This window comes from Neofelis nebulosa, chromosome 1 (assembly GCF_028018385.1).
Source record: "Neofelis nebulosa isolate mNeoNeb1 chromosome 1, mNeoNeb1.pri, whole genome shotgun sequence".
NCBI lineage: Eukaryota > Metazoa > Chordata > Mammalia > Carnivora > Felidae > Neofelis > Neofelis nebulosa.
This window is the reverse complement of record NC_080782.1, coordinates 96,423,166-96,441,773: the sequence shown is the minus strand read 5'-3', so window position 1 is coordinate 96,441,773 and position 18,608 is coordinate 96,423,166. Positions and strand designations below refer to the sequence as shown.

The 18,608-nt window shown below is 38.3% G+C and overlaps 1 protein-coding gene across 2 annotated transcripts in view; it reads left to right on the top strand.

The window, feature by feature from the left end:
* CMYA5 (cardiomyopathy associated 5) overlaps nt 1–18,608 on the top strand; it is a 91,941-nt gene that overhangs the window by 44,883 nt on the left and 28,450 nt on the right. The window contains exons 3-7 of one of the 2 annotated variants that reach the window (XM_058728703.1): nt 2,874–2,969; nt 4,361–4,594; nt 6,196–6,218; nt 10,910–11,028; nt 18,082–18,231. In XM_058728703.1, the coding sequence (XP_058584686.1) occupies nt 2,874–2,969; nt 4,361–4,594; nt 6,196–6,218; nt 10,910–11,028; nt 18,082–18,231 (622 nt within the window). Of the gene's footprint in view, nt 1–2,873; nt 2,970–4,360; nt 4,595–6,195; nt 6,219–10,909; nt 11,029–18,081; nt 18,232–18,608 lie in introns of those variants that run through there. The other variant, XR_009261277.1, reaches the window with a different exon arrangement.

The following is an 18,608-nucleotide window of genomic DNA, read 5'->3' as shown; positions in this document are numbered from 1 at the left end:
TTTGCATTCTTTCTGGCTATGTCTATAGATTCCCAATGTTAAAAAGCTAGTCACAACACGTACCCTCAATGCATGTAATTATAAATACTCTCCCCAGAGATACTATTGGAAGTCAAGTATTTAGTCTTACAGATTGTGACATACTTTCAGTAGCCTTCTAACTGGAATCCCTACCCTTGTCTCTCCAAACCATCCTCCAGTACATTAGCCAGAATGATCTTAAAATGCAGACCATCACAAGAATTGAGCACTGACTACGTGCCAGGCACCGTGTTAAATTCTGTGCATACAAGATATCATCTACTCCTCACAACAACCCTGTCATTATCACCAATTTTCAGACAATGAAATGAGTGCAAATTGTTTTAAGTGATTTGCTCAAGGTCATGGAAGACAGACTAGGATTGGTACCCAGGTCTGTCTGATGCCAGAGCTATGCTCTTGGCTGTATATCCATATTGCTTGGCCCAGTGCCTTGCTAATGGCAGCAATTTTCAATATGATTATTCAATCAGGTCACTGTTAAATAATTGTTAGGCTCATTTTGATTTAAAAAATGATGTTAGAATCTTGACATTTTTTTTTTCCCCAGAAAATTAAAATTTCTCCATTTTCTAACATAGGTTATGTTTCTCTACAGTGAAATTTTGTTGAAACTTTACCTGGTAAAATTTGGGGGCAGAAAATGGGGCAATTAAAAAAAAAAAAGAAATCTCAGGCCTCTGGATGCATTAGCACTGGTGAAATGTGCCCCATTCTGTGATGACACTTGGTTTCGCTAACTGACAACTACTGGGCGCTGTCAGCAGAAAGACTAGTTTTTTTTTTTAGCTTTCTTAATTATGTTTTATTTATCTCTATGAGTTTTAGAAATTAAAAAATAATTCTGTCTAAATATTGTCAATTTAGGGGCGCCTGGGTGGCGCAGTCGGTTAGGCGTCCGACTTCAGCCAGGTCACGATCTCGCGGTCCGTGAGTTCGAGCCCCGCGTCAGGCTCTGGGCTGATGGCTCGGAGCCTGGAGCCTGTTTCTGATTCTGTGTCTCCCTCTCTCTCTGCCCCTCCCCCGTTCATGCTCTGTCTCTCTCTGTCCCAAAAATAAATAAAAAATGTTGAAAAAAAAATTAAAAAAAAAAATATTGTCAATTTAAAACAAAGTTCAAAAGCAAGGGGATACGTCTCCTGCTTTAAAACCATTTTAAAGTTTTTTCCCCCCTGATGTTCTCTAAACAGTATGACCAAAAAAAGTGGAAAGCTAGTTCACTAAAGCCAGAGAGACCTGCTTTGTTTCATTAAATCAACTGTGAAGATTAAGAGTTGGTTGACAACTTTTAAAAATTAGAAATCAATTTAAAGTTATACCTTGAGAATTCTCTAGCATCTTGTGTGAACAGACCATTTGTGATGAGTCAGAAACTGGTGACTGCCTTTACAGATCATCGAGGTCCTTGCTTCTCCTTTCCTGCCATCTCCACTGTGGTGGCTTATCTTTTGCCACTTATTTTCTTCATTCACTCTCTCCTTCTTTCTCAGTATTTATTGACCTCCCATTACATGTTGGAAACTGTCTAATCACTGGGAATGACAACAAAAATAAAAGAAGATGGACTAACGGCTCCCTGAAATCAGTCAGGATTGTGGGAGCACAGTATTCTGAAAAAGGACCCTTTTGGGAGTGAGCCAAATGATAGAGTAGGACTGAGAGGGTGAGGGAAGCTGAAGACCGAGTGAACCTTCAGTAAGATAGAGGTTTTTCCAGCAATCAAGGCATGGAGGACATTCTAGAGACAGGAAATACCACACGAAAAGGCACACGGGTGAGAAAAAGTTCAAGGAAAGGTGGGGCTTGTGTGATTGGAGCCTGGGCCTTGTGGAAAAGAGGCAAGAGCTATAGCGGTAAGTAGAAGGCAGATCCAGAAGGGGCTTCCATCCTTGCAAGTTCTCCATCATTCTGTGGATAGCGAACCAGGCAGCTCTGTTATTTATGTTGCTATTCATTAAGTTTAGCAGGATAGATTATAGCAGGGTTTATAACTATGGCTAAGGCAGCTACCATCTTCCACCATGACCCATACATTTTCTAGTTGGCTTTCACTTCTTGAGTATTTTAACCCTGTAAGGGTTATGACAACCTTTGGGTCTCTTTAGTAAACAGTTTCCATTATTTGGTATGCTAGGCTCCTGGCCCGGTGACACTCTGAGCACCTTCTCAGAGTGATCCAGGCACACTGAGGCCATTGGCACAAATGTGAGGAGACTACTTGGATAAGTTGAACAAGTTCAACAAAAAGTCTGCAATCTTTGAAGAAGACAATGTATAAAAATTGAAGCTTTAGGGACACCCAGGTGGCTCAGTCAGTTAAGTATCCAACCATTGATTTCGGCTCAGGTCATGATCCTAGCGTTGTAGGATAAGCCCCAAGTCAGGCTCGGTACTGAGTGTGAAGCCTGCTTAAGATTCTCTCTGTCTCTCTCTCTCTCTCTCTCTCTCTCTCTCTCTCTGGCCCATCCCCCCAACCCCGGACTCAAATTTAAAAAAAATTGAGGCTTTACTAAGGAGAAAATTAAAATCCATGGTTTACTAAAACAAGTATGCTTTGAATTTATGTACTCAACAAGAACTCCTTCCTCTTGCATGAGAAAATAAACTTTCTATTGCTCTCACTCACAGACCTCCTAATTGTTTATCATACAGAATTATCTACAGTCAATTTAGATGAAGCAGCAAAGAAAATTTAAAGATTGATTTGTTAGTGAATGTCATATAGTAAATCTCTACCAAATGTACTAAATTTATGAGGAAATTAGAGCTCACTGGTTGAAGTTATTTTCTCAAATGTCATATACCAACCATATCTAAATTTTTTTCCTCAGGTCCAATTAGCAGAATTTCTAGATAATTTACAAGAAAAGTCCCTGAGGATTGAAGCCTTTGTTAGCGAGATAGAATCTTTTTTTAATACCATTGAGGTAAGTTACCATAACCCTTTTACTTTGACCTGGTTTGTTCATGTCATTATAAGGAAAGAATTCTGAGCCAGAACAATCTGAATTAGGGATTGTGTATGCATATGTGGTTTGCCATTGTTTGTTTTGTTCCATTAAAAGTGAAGGTCCTCAAAGTCTTCCATCTGTGTGTAATCAGTGAAACTACTTCCTTTCCAAGGATAAACGACTTGTCCTTAAAAACATGTACACATTTATTAGGTGCTTACAATGACAGGGCAAATGCTTTGCATGCTTTATCCAATGTAATCCTTACAATAACCATATGAAACAGGTATTATTAATTTGTTTCCATTTTCTATGTAAGGAACTGAAACTTAGAGTTAAGTATATTACCCAAGGTCATAGTACGTTCATAGTAGGTTGAGAGTCAAAATTTAAATTCAGATCTGAGTTCTTAACTTGCTCCACTATCCTGTCTTTCATTGGCTAGCTCTGCAGAAATGCTTGATGTCCAATGCCCAGGACAAATGGGTGTCTCTCATAGTACCACTATCTGGATGAATTTATGCCCTCCTAGCTGTTGGCCCCTGCTCCCTCCTCAGTGGAGGCAGGGGTGGGGGGCTATCTCCATCCATATGCAGAAATGGCCCAGATATCCTCACTTGTCAATCAGATGTGGCAGAGGGCTGCTGCAGAAGGCTGGTGCCCACGTTCCCTATCATGAGGGCAACTCACCCTAGTTTGCTTGAGAAGGGTCTCCTTAACTCCTGTTTTAGATCAGTTAACACCTGCTAATTATTTCGAATGCCCCCACCAAGTATCCATTTTAGACGATAAATTATATGATCACCTTATCACTAGCCCCGTAGTGAGAACCACTATATCCAGTGGGTATCTGGATTTGCCAGATGGGCAATAAACTTTCTCTTACTGTGGTGGAAGCTGTCCCCCTCCCTGGAGAGCACTTGTGAATGTAGTGCCCTGTCCAGTATCTTGCTTCTCCCTTCCTCACACAAGGATTTTCATGGAATGGTGAAAATGGCACTAAACGAAGGTCAGGGATCTTCATTCATTCACTGTGCCGCCATCTTCAAGTTTTATCCTGTGGAAATGCAAGTAGGCAAGCCTTCCACACAAATATCTGTTTGTTTGTTTGTTTGTTTGTTTCGTTAACTAAATCCTTCTGGATAATAATCTTACAGTGAATTTTATTGCAAAGCTAACCGTGGCCAAGAGGCTTGATGTGTTGAAAACATAGACTGTACCCATAATCTAAAATTCTCTTATGAAGACACCAGAGCTCAGTTCTTTAAAAGACTGGTGTTTCTCCTAAAAGAAAAGAAGCAAGCCGTGCACTTTGTGATTCATTAAAAAGTGGCTTTTTTTGTTTGTTTGTTTTATTTGTTTTTTAGGAAAACTGTAGTAAAAATGAGAAAAAGCTAGAAGAACAGAATGAGGAGATGATGAAGAAAGTTTTAGCACAGTATGATGAGAAAGCCCAGAGCTTTGAGGAAGTGAAGAAAAAGAAGATGGAGTTCTTACATGACCAGATGGTCCACTTTCTGCAGAGCATGGACACGGCCAAGGACACCCTGGAGAGCATCGTGAGAGAAGCAGAGGAGCTCGACGAGACTGTTTTCCTGACTGTAAGCACCAATTAAAACAGGCCTAGACACCCTCCACCTGCTCTATGCATCCAAGTCTAGTTTTTAGAATTCATCTTTCAATATTCCCCAAGATCACTTGTATCATTTATATTTCTCTGTGGGGTTTATGTAATTCTGACATTTAAAGATTATTAGGTATGCCTGATGCTTATGGAAAAGGCCCAGAAAATCCTGAAAGTCTTAACATCCAAATCCAGCTGAAGGATACATGAAAGTCAGGTCACAGCATCAACCATTCACTCTGTCACATGGATTGGTCACCTTCTGAGAGTGAAGGAAAACAGCCTGAAAGCCTTACTCATGCTATGCCTTCCCTTTGGGTGCCAGCCTGATCTCCCAGTGCCTGGCATCCTCATGCTGGCCCCTGGGCCTGTCCTCTCCCCTCCTACTCCCTAATCTGAAGTGACATCTCCTAGGGACCATTCCCTCTAAGCCTCACCCAGTGGCTGAGAGTAACATGTCAGTACACTTGCAGCATGCAAAAGGACGACATAATGTGATACCTCTTTCAGGTAACACATCAGTGTTTTTACAAGGGTCCTCCTGGGGACCAGATTCCTTAATTCAAGTATCTTATGGACCGAGATTCCCCTGGGTGATTCTCAAGTTGCACCACAGAGGCAGCTCTTTGCTCTCCTAATTCCCTAGAACATTCAGTAAGTTCCTGGTTCTCCATGGAACCAGGATTGACCAGGAGTAGTGTTTTCCTGGAGGATGGCCTCACACCTAATTGTCATATTGGAGGAAAGCACCATCTTATGAAGAGTTGGGACCTCCCTTTCAAACTTCCCCAGTCCTCCCAGCTCTCAATTGAAGTCTGGAGATAGAACAAGGAAAAATGGGATAATGTTAAGCTTTTGATATGGAGATACTTCCAGGTAGGACTAATTTGAGTAGGTTAGACATGGCATCCTAAAAGGAGAATGAAAATCCTTCAGTTGCTTTATGTTTAAGGCAAAGCTTTAATCTTTTAAATTAGGCACCTCTTGTGAAATGTAACATTAATAAAGTTCTTTGTGTTCCCTAAGAACCTTACCTTTGTTTGATAAAAATATTTTCTCTCTAGAACAAATTGGAAAAAAGAAAGCATTTTTTTCTGCTTATGAAAGTAATACATATCCATTTTTAAAAATTTGGAAAATACAGAAAAGCACAGAGAAGGTATCACCCAAAGATAACTATTGATTGCATTTTAGGTATATATCCCACATTGAACAAATAGAAGTCCTTTTTCTTGCTTTGGACAATTCTATTCTGGAAGCTAAGCCATTTGTTAATGAGTAGAGAGGAGCAGCATAAGAATTCGTTGCTGGCCTTGCTTATCATAGAGAGCAGAGCAGAACTGGAAATTAAGCCCCCTCCATCCCTGCCCAGATCCCCCTACCCCTTCTGACCCTCATTTCCTTGCTGCTGGGGGTTATAGCCCCCAAAAGAAAGAGACGGAGGGAAGATAAAAAGCTAAAAAATAATGCCTTTAGAACATGCATAATCTTAAGGCTCTAGGTTGGTTTTACACTTTGTTGTTAATTAGTTTCTCTCTCTCTCTTTTTCTCTCTCCCTCTTTCTTATTACCTCGTAAGTCATTTGAGGAAATCAATGAAAGGTATATAAAACATGGCACAATGTAGTGGCGACTGAGAATAGCATGACTGTATGCTTTATTTTTAATATTTTGATGCTTTCTAGAAAATGAGCTGCCAATTAAAAAATACATACATTGACTGAGCTACTGAATTTTCACTTTTAGACACTGTGCTTTTAAAAGCTAAATGACAGCTTTGAAAGAATATTGCATGTGCTCTAGTTAAATAACAATTATAATGTAGATTTTTAACTGCTTCCTTGAGATGTATTCTGTATCTTTCAGCCTAATCTGGACCATCTTTCTTGTCATTGCATATAGAACATTTTGTAGATACTTAGACTTACTGGTTAAATATGAGCATTTGAAAGAATCATTCATTTTTGCTTTGAGTAATTTTGACTTCTGCAATCTTAATGGAATGTTCTCTCAGTTTCTCTTCAAACGATAGGCATGCATGTATCTTCTCTTTCTTCTCAGCTAATCTAAGTGAATCTTCCTCTTTTGATTGTGTTTTGTCTTTGTTGCTGCCGTTAACACTCAATCTAAGGGATTTTTGTCATTATTTTAAAAGGCAAAACACTCAACGAGAAACTAGGAAATGTCTATAAAAACACGTACCATCAGATCTGTGTTTATCTTTTGGAGCATCTGATGTTGAACTGCTCCTACTGATCTGACACATTTTCCCTTTTGCCACAAAGCAAGACCTGAGGACTTTCCTACTAGTTGAGCCTAATGTTCTTATTATTTCTATCCCTTTGATGTACATTTTTTAAAATTGCAAATTTGGTTCAGTTTACTTCAATGGCAAATTGCAAAAGAGCATAAAGCAAAATAAAAAAAATTGCATTTGTGTTATATTAAAAGATAGAAACCTGATTTTTTTTAGATAATGAAAACCGCACAGATGATTCCTGCTTACCTTTAAAAACAATCTATGCAACAGAATATTGCTAATACGTTTTAAGAAAATAACTTGTATGTTAGTACTGGCGTTATTCAATAAGGGTTTTTATTACAATGGCTCTGCCATAAATCAAATTACCCAGGGAGCTTTAAAAAGTGCTGACGCTTGAATTGTGCCTCTTGTGATTCTGATTTAATTGGGTTGGGATATGGCCTGGGCATTTTTAAAGCTTCTGAGGTGATTCTAATGGGCAGACAGGGTTGAGAACCTCTGGCGTATAACAATCCATCCTCCAGTGCAGTGGTTCCATAAACATGTTATGCCTGAATTACCTGTGAGGTTTGTTAAAGGAAAGCGCCTGGAGTCCCACCCCAGGTCCACTGCAGGAGAAGCCAGGGTGGGATGATGGGTCTGCATGGTTACCAGTCCTCACACAGGAGTCTCAGGCACACCAGGTAGGTCTGGAAACTCATACCCAGACCTTATTTCCAGTTCTCTTTATTTTTAAAAAAGTATACATTTCTCTAAGTATTATTGAATTTTGTCTAAAAGTATATGGATTTTTATATTACAGTGCCATTTCATATACACTGGACAGTGTAGATGCGTTATTTGCTTACTGATATTTCATCTACTCCCTGAACATGCTGATTGGCATGAAAATTTGGTGAATACAAAATAGCAAACACTTTGACCTTCAAAATGCTATAGTACATTTTTATTTTTCTTAATGTTAGGATGTTAACTTGCTAATATGAATTGGCATCCATTTAATTCTAACTACCAGTTCTTTGGTTTTGTGCTTGAACTTGTTCATCTGTGTGTCCTTTTAATTAACTTTTATTTCATTGTCCAACTGACAATGGATTAATCTTTGCTACAGCCACATGCCACCTAAAGGAGAATACACGTGGGTAACTGTTATTTTTCTTGAAGAAAAAAGACAACAAAACTTGGGATTTGGTGAAGAAACACGAGCAATTAATGAAAGCCTTTTTAGACATGCACAGGGGTGTGTGGACATGCACACACACCGGCAAGCGGTAACGCTTGATTATTTCACCGGAAAGAAGACTCTCAGGTCCTCAAGACAACTTCTGCCTCAAAGCCTCAGTATTATTGGTGTTCTTTGCCATAATAACTGTTCATTATCTGGTTGTATTTTTTTTAACTTGTTGTTTCTTCTCCCTGCCTTCATATGATATCTCTAAAGGCAGTGCTTGTATATTAAATTATTTTTCTCAACACTGAAAACACTTAAATTAAGGAACGCTGTCAAGCATATTTAGACTCAATATTTGCATATTTTGAAAAACACATTTGCTTAGAAAATGCTGGTCTGTTAAGAAGATGCATTTACTTTTTCTCTCTCCGGTTCGCTTGTTTGTGTTACAATAATGAAAAAGAAGGAGGGGCCCAACCATTGTAGGACCTGCCCTTAAAAAGATGCTTGCTCATCCTTTCATATACAGATGTTAAAATTGAACAGGGAAGTGTGTCTGAGAAAACTCAAACATTTCATTTGTGGTATCTACACCCAGAACTTTTGCGTTACAGAAATTCTCCCACGTAGTCAGTTACATGCCTTGATTAGGCTCGGTGAACGTGTTAGTCAGCACTATTCCTTAATTCAGAATCTCTTTGCCTTGTGAGATAAAATGGAAACTCTTGGTAGATATGAAAGTCTTTTCACAGTCAAGCCACAAACCACCTTTCCATTTGTTCTCTGTCTTCAGTTTCCTGGTTCCCAAGGTAGCCCCTGGGTCCCTCTGGCCCCTCAGACGTGCTGCACCTTTCACAGCTCTCAGCCTTTATTCAAGCTGTTCTTCTGTCTGCAACACCCTTCCTTCCTTTCCTGCCTCAGAAACTCCTATTCATTCTTTGAGACTCAGCCCAAATTTCACCTCCTCTTTGAAGCCCCTCTTGGAACCATCTCTCCTAAAATCAGATGATAGTGTATTTTATTATTTTATTATTCCTAGCACTAGTAAGCATAGTGGGCACTCTTTAAATATTTCAGTTATATTTTATGATCTTTTCCCCTCACACTGATTAAAACATTTACCAGACCTGAGATCCTGATATTCTCACCCAAATGAAAGTATCCTCTATTCATTCCAAATTTATTTGTTAAAAGCTATTGTGTGCCAAGTAACACAGTACGGTATGGTGGTGAACAAAACAAAGTCCTTTCCTGCATGTAGATTATATTCTGGTGAAATAGAAGGACAAAAACAAATAGGTTGTGATAAGTTTGAGGAGGTAAAATTCAACAGAGTAAAGGATATTAGGGACAGGTTGTGCTGTGTGAGTAGTGTACTCTCTGAAGAGCTGACCTTTGAACAGAGATGTAGTGAAGAAGGAGCCATATAATATCTAGGAGAAGAAAATTCCAACAGCAAGTGTAAAGGCTCAGAAGTGGATCTGTGCTACCCAAACCAAAAAGTCCACGATAGTGAAGCCAATGGAGTTCCTCGAACCTGGCTTAATTGCTGGTATATATTTCTAGTCTCCTTTGAGCGAGATGCACAGAGGAGAGCTCCTAACGAAATTTAGGGCCCCTCGTGCTAAAGTGGAACGCTTTTGCAGTCTCTCCTTCCCCCTTTTCCTCTCTTCGGAATCAACCTGTTTTATTTTTGGTTGTTTGGTTTTTTTTTAAAGCCCAGGTTGTACCTGAAGACAAATGCTAAGAGTTAGCATCCCCGCTAAGAGGGTCTTGAGTATATAAAAGCTGTTGACTTATAAACTGTGGTTTGTTTAGTTCTTTAAGGATTTATAGGGGCACCTGGGTGGCTCAGTTGGTTAAGCGTCTGACTTCGGCTCAGGTCATGATCTCACAGTTGGTGAATTCAAGCCCCGCGTCTGGCTGTGTGCTGACAGCTCAGAGCCTGGAGCCTGCTTCAGATTCTGTGTCTCCCTGTCTCTCCCTGCCCCTCCCCCACTTGTGTGTGCACTCTCTCTCTCTCAAAATAATAAATATTAAAAAATTTTTTCTAAAGAATTTATAGACTTTATCCTCCTTCACTGTTGTATCCCCAGTACCAGAACAGTGCCTGCCACATAGTAGGTGAACATAATTTTTGAAAAACTAAATAGAAGCATAATAGTCAGAGTTGAGAAAAGCAAGGGCATCACAGAGTATGTCAATTTCCAGAAGGGCTGTCCATCTTTATATCCTTCTGGAAATAATCATTAGAATATAGTAATAGGACTATTATATTAGGACTATCTGTTAGGACTAACTATTATAATAGGACTCTCTATTAGGACTATCTATTAGGACTAAACTTATAGATGCAAAATTGAGACTGTATAACTTGATGGAATCTATCTGGTTTGGGAATATAGGTATGCAATTTCTAATATTAACCAGTTACAACCAAAGAATCCTAAGAATAAATAGATTTTAGACATATATTTTCAACGTTTATTTATTTTTGGGACAGAGAGAGACAGAGCATGAACGGGGGAGGGACAGAGAGAGAGGGAGACACAGAATCGGAAACAGGCTCCAGGCTCTGAGCCATCAGCCCAGAGCCTGATGCGGGGCTCGAACTCACGGACCGTGAGATCGTGACCTGGCTGAAGTCGGATGCTTAACCGACTGCGCCACCCAGGCGCCCCTCTTAGACATATATTTTCTAGACTTTGAAACAGTTTAACTCCTTTTTGGATACAATGCCTCAAAAAAAAAAAAAAAAGCCCACCACCAACAAAAACAACTTTATTTTAAACAATTATTTTCATTTTGTATGTTAGTAATTTCTTGACTTATGTAGAAATGTTTTTCCTCCTATGGTAGGTTGCTGTCTGCAATGGAGAACACAGCTTCTTTAGAGAAAATGCCTGCTGCATTTTCATTGTTTGAACATTATGATGACAGCTCAGCAAGAAGTGACCAGATGTTAAAACAAGTGGCTGGTAGGAATTTTAATATATTAATTACCTTGTTGAAATCTGGCAGTTTTTCCTTGTTTTTTTTTTTTCTTTTGTAAAGGTTTTTTTTTTTTATAAATACAGTTGAAAATGTTATATTAGTTTCAGGTGTACAACAATGATTCAAAAATTCTGCATATTACTTGCAGTGTGCACCCAGGTAAGTGTATTACCATCCATCACCACACAACGTTATTACAATGTTATTGACTATGTTCCCTGTGCTGTACTTTTCATCTCTATGACTTATTTATTTCATAAGTAGAAGTCTGTACCTCTTAATCTCCTTTACATATTTCACTCATCACCCAAATCTCCTCCCTTCTGGCAACCACCAGTTTGTTCTCTCTGTATTTCTGTTTCTGTTTCTGTTTTTGTTTGTTTACTCATTCTGTTTTTTAGATTCCACACATAAATGAAATCATATGGTATTTGTCTCTCTCTGTTTGACTTACTTCACTTCACCTAATACTTTTTAGGTTCATCCATGTTGTTGCAAATGGAAAGATTCTGTTCTTTTTTTATGGCTAATACTCCATTATATGTATATCACATTCCATATATATCACATCCTTTTTATCCATTCATCTGTCAACGGACCTTTAAATTGCTTCTATCTTGGCTATTGTAAATAATGCTGCAATAAACATAGGGGTGCATGTATCTTTTCATATTACTGTTTGTGTTTTCTTTGGGTAAATACTCAACAGTAGAATTCCTGCATCATATGGTATTTCTGTTTGTAATTTTTTGAGGAATCTCCATACTGTTTTCCACAGTGGCTGAGCCCACTTACATTTCTACCAACAGTGCACACCAATATCCACAATCTCCACATCCTTGCCAAGACTTGTTTTTTCTTGTCTTTTTGATTCTAGCCATTCTTACCAGTATAAGATGATATCTCATTGTGGTTTTGATTTGCATTTCCTGATGATGAGTGATGTTCAGCATCTTTTCATGTACCTGTTGGCCATCTGTATGTCTTCTTTGGAAGACTGTCTATTCAAGTCCTCTGCCCATTTTTTAATTGAATTATTGGTGTTTTTTTGATGTTGAATTGTGTAAGTTCTTTATATGTTTTGAATATTAACCCCTTAGATATATCATTTGAACATATCTTCTCCCATTCAGCAGGTTTCCTTTTAGTTTTGTTGATTATTTCCTTCACGGTGCAAAAGCTTTTCATTTTGGTATAATCTGAATAGTTTATATTTGCTTTATAGTTTTTGTATGTAAGGAAATATAACTGGAAAAAAACCTCTTAGTTGTAAAAATTTACAGCTAGATTCTGAATCAAAGCATAAGACTAGCGTACCATTACAGTTATAATCTGCATTTCCATTTGAACCTTTGTGACTGTCTTAGAATATCAAGGAGATAGGGAGAAGGAGTGATGGAACCAAGGTCTCATCTTTTTTTTTTTTTTTCTCTTTGTAAAACAAGACTTCTCTCTCTGTCTTCTAGAGATTATTTGCTTCACTCCAGCAGTTAGGTATAGAAGGAAAAATAAATCAAATATTTTCATATGTGTTGAACAGATTTTTCCTTATGAGTGGTTTTTCTCTCTTCAACTGAGCCCCTGCCCCCTTTTTTTCATACTAAACAGATTAGTTAGAGAACTACCAGCTCAGCATCATGCTCTGTGGCCAGGAGCCTCCTACTCAGCTGTCAGAAGCATCCTGCTGGCTCTTTGAAATATTTTTTAATGTGCTATTTTAACAAACAAGACAATGAAACTTATTTAGATTTCCCAAAGCTGCTGTGTTTCAGTGAAGTTACCAAGTTTCACTTACTATAAAATGTACTCACCTATCTTCCTTAAAAGATGCTATATTCCTTCTAGACCACCTTAAAGACAGCTGATGTTTTTATTTTATTTTATTTTATTTATTTATTTATTTTTTAATTTATTTTTGGGACAGAGAGAGACAGAGCATGAACGGGGGAGGGGCAGAGAGAGAGGGAGACACAGAATCGGAAGCAGGCTCTAGGCTCCGAGCCATCAGCCCAGAGCCTGACGCGGGGCTCGAACTCACGGACCGCGAGATCGTGACCTGGCTGAAGTCGGACGCTTAACCCACTGCGCCACCCAGGCGCCCCCAGCTGATGTTTTCAAACTGACAATTAATTTACATTCCTGTAGGAACAATTTTAGTTTAGTAACTAGTAAAAGGCTTTTTCTGTGTCTTTTAGAAAGACCCAAAAAACCCACCAACCTTATATAAAGTGCAAAATTCGATCATTTATCCTAATAGATTTTATCATTAAATGTGTCAAACAAAAGGGTGTTTTTTGGTAGTGTCTTTAAGAGGCATTGAAATAGAACAGTGAACTATTGGTGGGAATGTAAACTGGTATAGTCACTCTGAAAAACAGTATGGAAGTTCCTCAAAAAATTAAAAATAGAGCTACCTTATGACCCAGCAATTGCACTACTAGGTATTTATCCAAAGGATACAAAAATGCTGATTTGAAGGGGCACACGCACCCCAATGTTTATAGCAACACTATTAACAATAGCCAAATTATGGAAAGAGCCCAACTGTCCATTGACTGATGAACGGATAAAGAAGATGCAGTATATATATAAAAAGGAATATTACTTAGCAATGAAAAAGAATGAAATCTTGCCATTTGCAACAACCTGGATGGAGCTGGAGTATATTATGCTAAGCGAAATAAGTCAGTAAGAGAAAGACAAATCTCATATGATTTAACTCATATGTGGAACTTAAGAAATAAAACAGGTGAACATAGGGGAAGGGAAGGAAAAATAAGATAAAAACAGAAAGGAAGGCAAACCACAAGAATCTCTTAAATACAGAGAACAAACTTAGGGTTGCTGGTGGGGAGGTAGGTGGGGCGATGGGCTAAATGGGTGATGGGCATTAAGGAAGGCACTTGTTGGGATGAGCACTGGGTGTTATGTGTAAGTTATGAATCACTAAATTCTACACCTTAAACCATTACTACTAGGGTAGGTAGTAGGGTATGTTAACTAACTTGGATTTAAATTTAAAAAAACCCAGCAATTAGAGCGGTGATTGGAAAGTAAGAAATTCTGATTAATGAAGTAGATTGTTTGCTTTTAAGGGATTCATTAAATGTTGTTTTTCATGTAGAAGGATTCTTTTGAATATCTGATAGGCAATGACAGGACATCTCATGTATTTTAGAGGCCACAGGGTTAAATTGTCACAAAGTGTTAATGATTTATTCGGAAATAGGGCACATGGCAGTCCCAGCAGTTCTGAGCTGTTTATAGGGAGACTGATTTCTGAGAGGAAAATGCCATGCATGGTGTGTCTGTTTCACAGAACTGGAGCCCAAGGTGTTGACTTGCTGCTAAATAGTTTTTGCTCATTTGTGACCAGTGATGCCTCTCAGATGTAAAATCTTTGCCTGGTACCTGAAAAGTTAATCCGATCATACCCTAAACCAATCAGAAATCCTAAGGAAAGGATGTGACTTTTCTACTGGGAAATGGAACAGTCCCTAACACTCATTCCACACTTACATGATGCCATGTAAGTGTACCAGGGAGACTGTTAAGCATATCCTAGCATCCAATCTCACAACAACCCTAGGAGATAGGTTTTGTTCTTATTCCCATTTGACAGGTGAAGACACAGAGGGAACAGAAAAATGTCTCTCATATTGCCCTAGATACACAGCTACTTGAGGGTAGGGGGTGTGTGTGGTGGGGAGCACTTAGGCTTCAAGGTCTTCATACTTGAACCACTCCTCCACACCAGAGAGGTGAAGCACACTGCTGTAGCAGGAAGGGTAACCAGAGATTAGTGACATCCAAGGCTTCCTTGACTTTGGCTCCTGCGGACTTTTTTTTTATTATTATTTGTGGTAAAATACACATAACATAAAATTTACCATCTTAACCACTTTGAAGTGTACATCCACATCCTGTGTAACTATCTCCATTATCCGTCTCCCAGGTTCTTTTCATCTTGTAAAACTGAAACTCTGTACTTACTGAACAACACCTCCCCATTCCCCCAGCTCCCCAGCCTCTGGCAACCACCACCCCACTCCCTGTCTCTATGAGGTTAACTACTCTACATCCCATGTATAAGTGGAATCATACAGTATTTGTCTTTTTGTGATTCACTTATTTAGCATCATGTCGTTAAGGTTCATCCATGTGTCAGAATGTCCTTCCTTTTCAAGGCTGAATAATATTGTATTGCATTGTATTGTATTGTATTGCATTGTACGTGTTGTATTGTATCATATTGTATTGTATTGTGTTGTATGTTTATATCGCATTTTGCTTATCCATTCACCTATTGATGTCCACTTGGGTTGCTTCCAATTTTTGGCTGTTGTGAATAATGCTGCTCTCCTGGGAAGAACTAGATGGAATGGGAATCTGCATCTGGCCACACAGGTCCTGAAGTCTAAGTTGATCTGATGCTTAACTTCCTGAGTGTGACAACTCTTTATGGGCCCACTCCATCAGGAGGAGGGAATCCATGGGGTGATTTCTCTGACCAATTCCTTAGCCTCCAATAAAGAAGCCTTAAAATCTCATTTTGTATTTTTTTTTTTTTTTGGCATTACTCCTGTGCAAGTTTATTCCTACAGAAGTGTAAACAAAGTTGCTGACATATGAAATCTCAGTCTCTGATATTCTGCCACATGGGAATTGTAAATCCAGCCATAATCATTTGATTATATCTATGGAATATTCTTATTCTCTTTTTTAGAGTACTTTGAAAAGTAAAAGTATTTCCCGTTTTTGAAAAAGAATGTTTTAACTGTAATAATTTGGGGGGAAGGAACACATGAGGTCCAAAACCATTCCTAGCCCACACTCTTTGTTTAATTCTCTACAACTACTTCTTCCTTAAAATTTGGTGATTTGGGGGGAGTAAATATCACTTTTTAAGTTTGTTATGCTACCTGAGAGAGATGTTTTTGTAAACATGTTGCCATTTTTATTTATTATTTTTTAATTATTTTTTAAATGTTTTATTTATTTTTTATAGAGAGAGAGAGCATGAGTTGGGGAGGGGCAGAGAGAGAGAGAGAGACAGACAGAATCGAAACAGGCTCCAGGCTCTGAGCTGTCAGCACAGAGCCTGACACGGGACTCGAGCTCACAAACCTGAACCGAAGTCGGACGCTTAACCGACTGAGCCACCTAGGCACCCCCATGTTGCCATTTTTAAAAGCAGATATAGCTCAATGTAAAATTCATAAGAAAAAAGAAAGGGAGATTTTCATTGTTTATGCCTCAAGGAGTTCTCCTACACTGTTTCAAAGGCAATTGACAATAGTTGAAGAATTCTGCCTGGCTTTTCAGTAAACCCAGGTAACATGAAAATTTACTGAACTCCATTTATCTGGATGAACTCCTTTAGAATGTGACACTGATTTCCTGCTGGGAAGACAAACAGGAAAGTCAAAGACAGTGTATGGGTCTCTGAACCATTATCATTTGTTGGGGAGGTGCTCTGCCCGGCAGGCTTCTGAGTTTATTAACCATGGCTGCTCAGCCTGAGTTTACTCAGCATGTCTTACCTCTGTAGACCCTCTGTGATATACCAGATGATGGATCCCCGGTTCAACTCGCATCTTCACGGGCTTCCTGCCTTCTTCCCTCCATTGTCTGTGCTGCTGCCAAGGCCTTTTTGCCTTTTGAAAATTTAGCACTGCTGATATGTGAGAGAATCTGCTAAGCACTTAATGTATATATGCTGGTTACAACTAACCTGGGAGGAAATGTTACTATTATTATTGTTGTTTTCCCATTTTAAAGATGGGGAAACTGACACTAAGATAACACAGCTAGTAAGTGAGGGATCTGGAATTTAACATCAGGCTCTACTTTGAAGCCCATGAACTTGACTACCCGTTTATCCTGCTTCTAATTTTTCATAATTCTGTACTTCCTCAGCTCTTTATGTCTTTATTGAATCTTCGATTTGCCTCTTTTTGTTCCATCCCTTAGACCATTTTTTTTTTCTTGTTTTTACCTTCTTGTTGAACTAACCTTTGTTTTCTTTTCCTTCGGTGTTGACTTTTAATAAAGTAATCTCATAAGACTTGGCCCATAGTATTTCAGTAAGCTTATCTCTCAGGAAATGTTGACTGGAAAAAATAACCACAAAAACAAATTTAGAAGCATAACATCTTTTCAACTATAGGAATAACCTTTACCTCTAATTTGTAAAATATGTTCAATGCTTTTGTATCTCAAAATTTTGGAAGACAATTGCATAAGAGCTTGATTTATGGTGTTGTATACACTGTTAATGTTCAATATGCATAATGTTAACTTTTTAAATCTCTGTGAAAACCCTTGAGAATATTGTCTGAATTTAAAATTCAGAATAACAGAGTTATATCAGATATCTAAACCTTATCTTTGAATCAGTTAATGGTGTACCTTTTCTCCTATGTAATTTTAATATTTTGTTTAATATTTTAAAAAATATGTAGGTAGAGTCACATTGGAAAGAGAAAATGGAATATAATTTCAGAAAGTGTATTTTGATATTCATACAAGTCTTTTCTCTGTTTTGATCATGTAGCAACTAAATCTCAAAAGGGTTTTATTTATCTCTTTTGTGAACATAGGCTCTATGTAGAAGGATACAACATTGGTTAGGTAGCAGAGCAACTCAAGTTTTTGTTTTGAATGAAAACCGTATCATTTGATGCATCCTGTAACCTGTATACATTTATTACTCTGAATATAGGACCACAGAGGAGTATTTTCAAGTGATCATATTTTGGGGTCTATTTTTATTTCTACGTGGATATAAGCACACATATACAAATGGATAAAAAACATTTTGGAGGGATATGCCCTCAAATGTCACAGTGGTTGTCTCCAGTGAGAGACTTTGGGGTGGGGGGTGTTGAGAATGAGAGAGCCCTTCCACTTTTACTCCATGTACTTCTATATTGTTTGAATTTTTTTCAACAGGCCTAAGTGACTTTTGTAAAAGGAAAAAAAAAATCAATAAATAAAAACAGCATTAGTGATAATAAATCTTGCTTATATTGCAGTTCCACAACCTCCTAGATTAGAACCTCAGGAACCCAATTCTGCCACTAGCACAACAATTGCAGTTTATTGGAGCATGAACAAGGAAGACGTCATTGACTCATTCCAGGTTTACTGCATGGAGGAACCACAAGATGACCAAGAAGTGAACGGTAGGATCTCTAACACAGATACAGATGTGTGTGTACGTTTCTGCATCTTTATGTGAAGTACTTACAGATATCTGTATTAAGACTCATTCCACAAAGCATTTGTGGCCACATATAGAAACAACAATAAGCCAACAACCATATAAGTAAACACAAGACCTATAAGCAAATATTGGAAGTCAGAATCAAGAAAAAGAAAATGCATAGGTATCATAATGGTCAACATGAATATTGTAATTGAGATTCAAATTTGGCTTTGAGTTCGCGGGATAACAGGAGCAACTAAGATATTCTCATTTTCGGAAAGGAAGTAACATACCAGCCTTTCAGGGAGAACAAGTCCCTTTCAGTGCTTGAATCTAAAAGAAAGTATAACACGT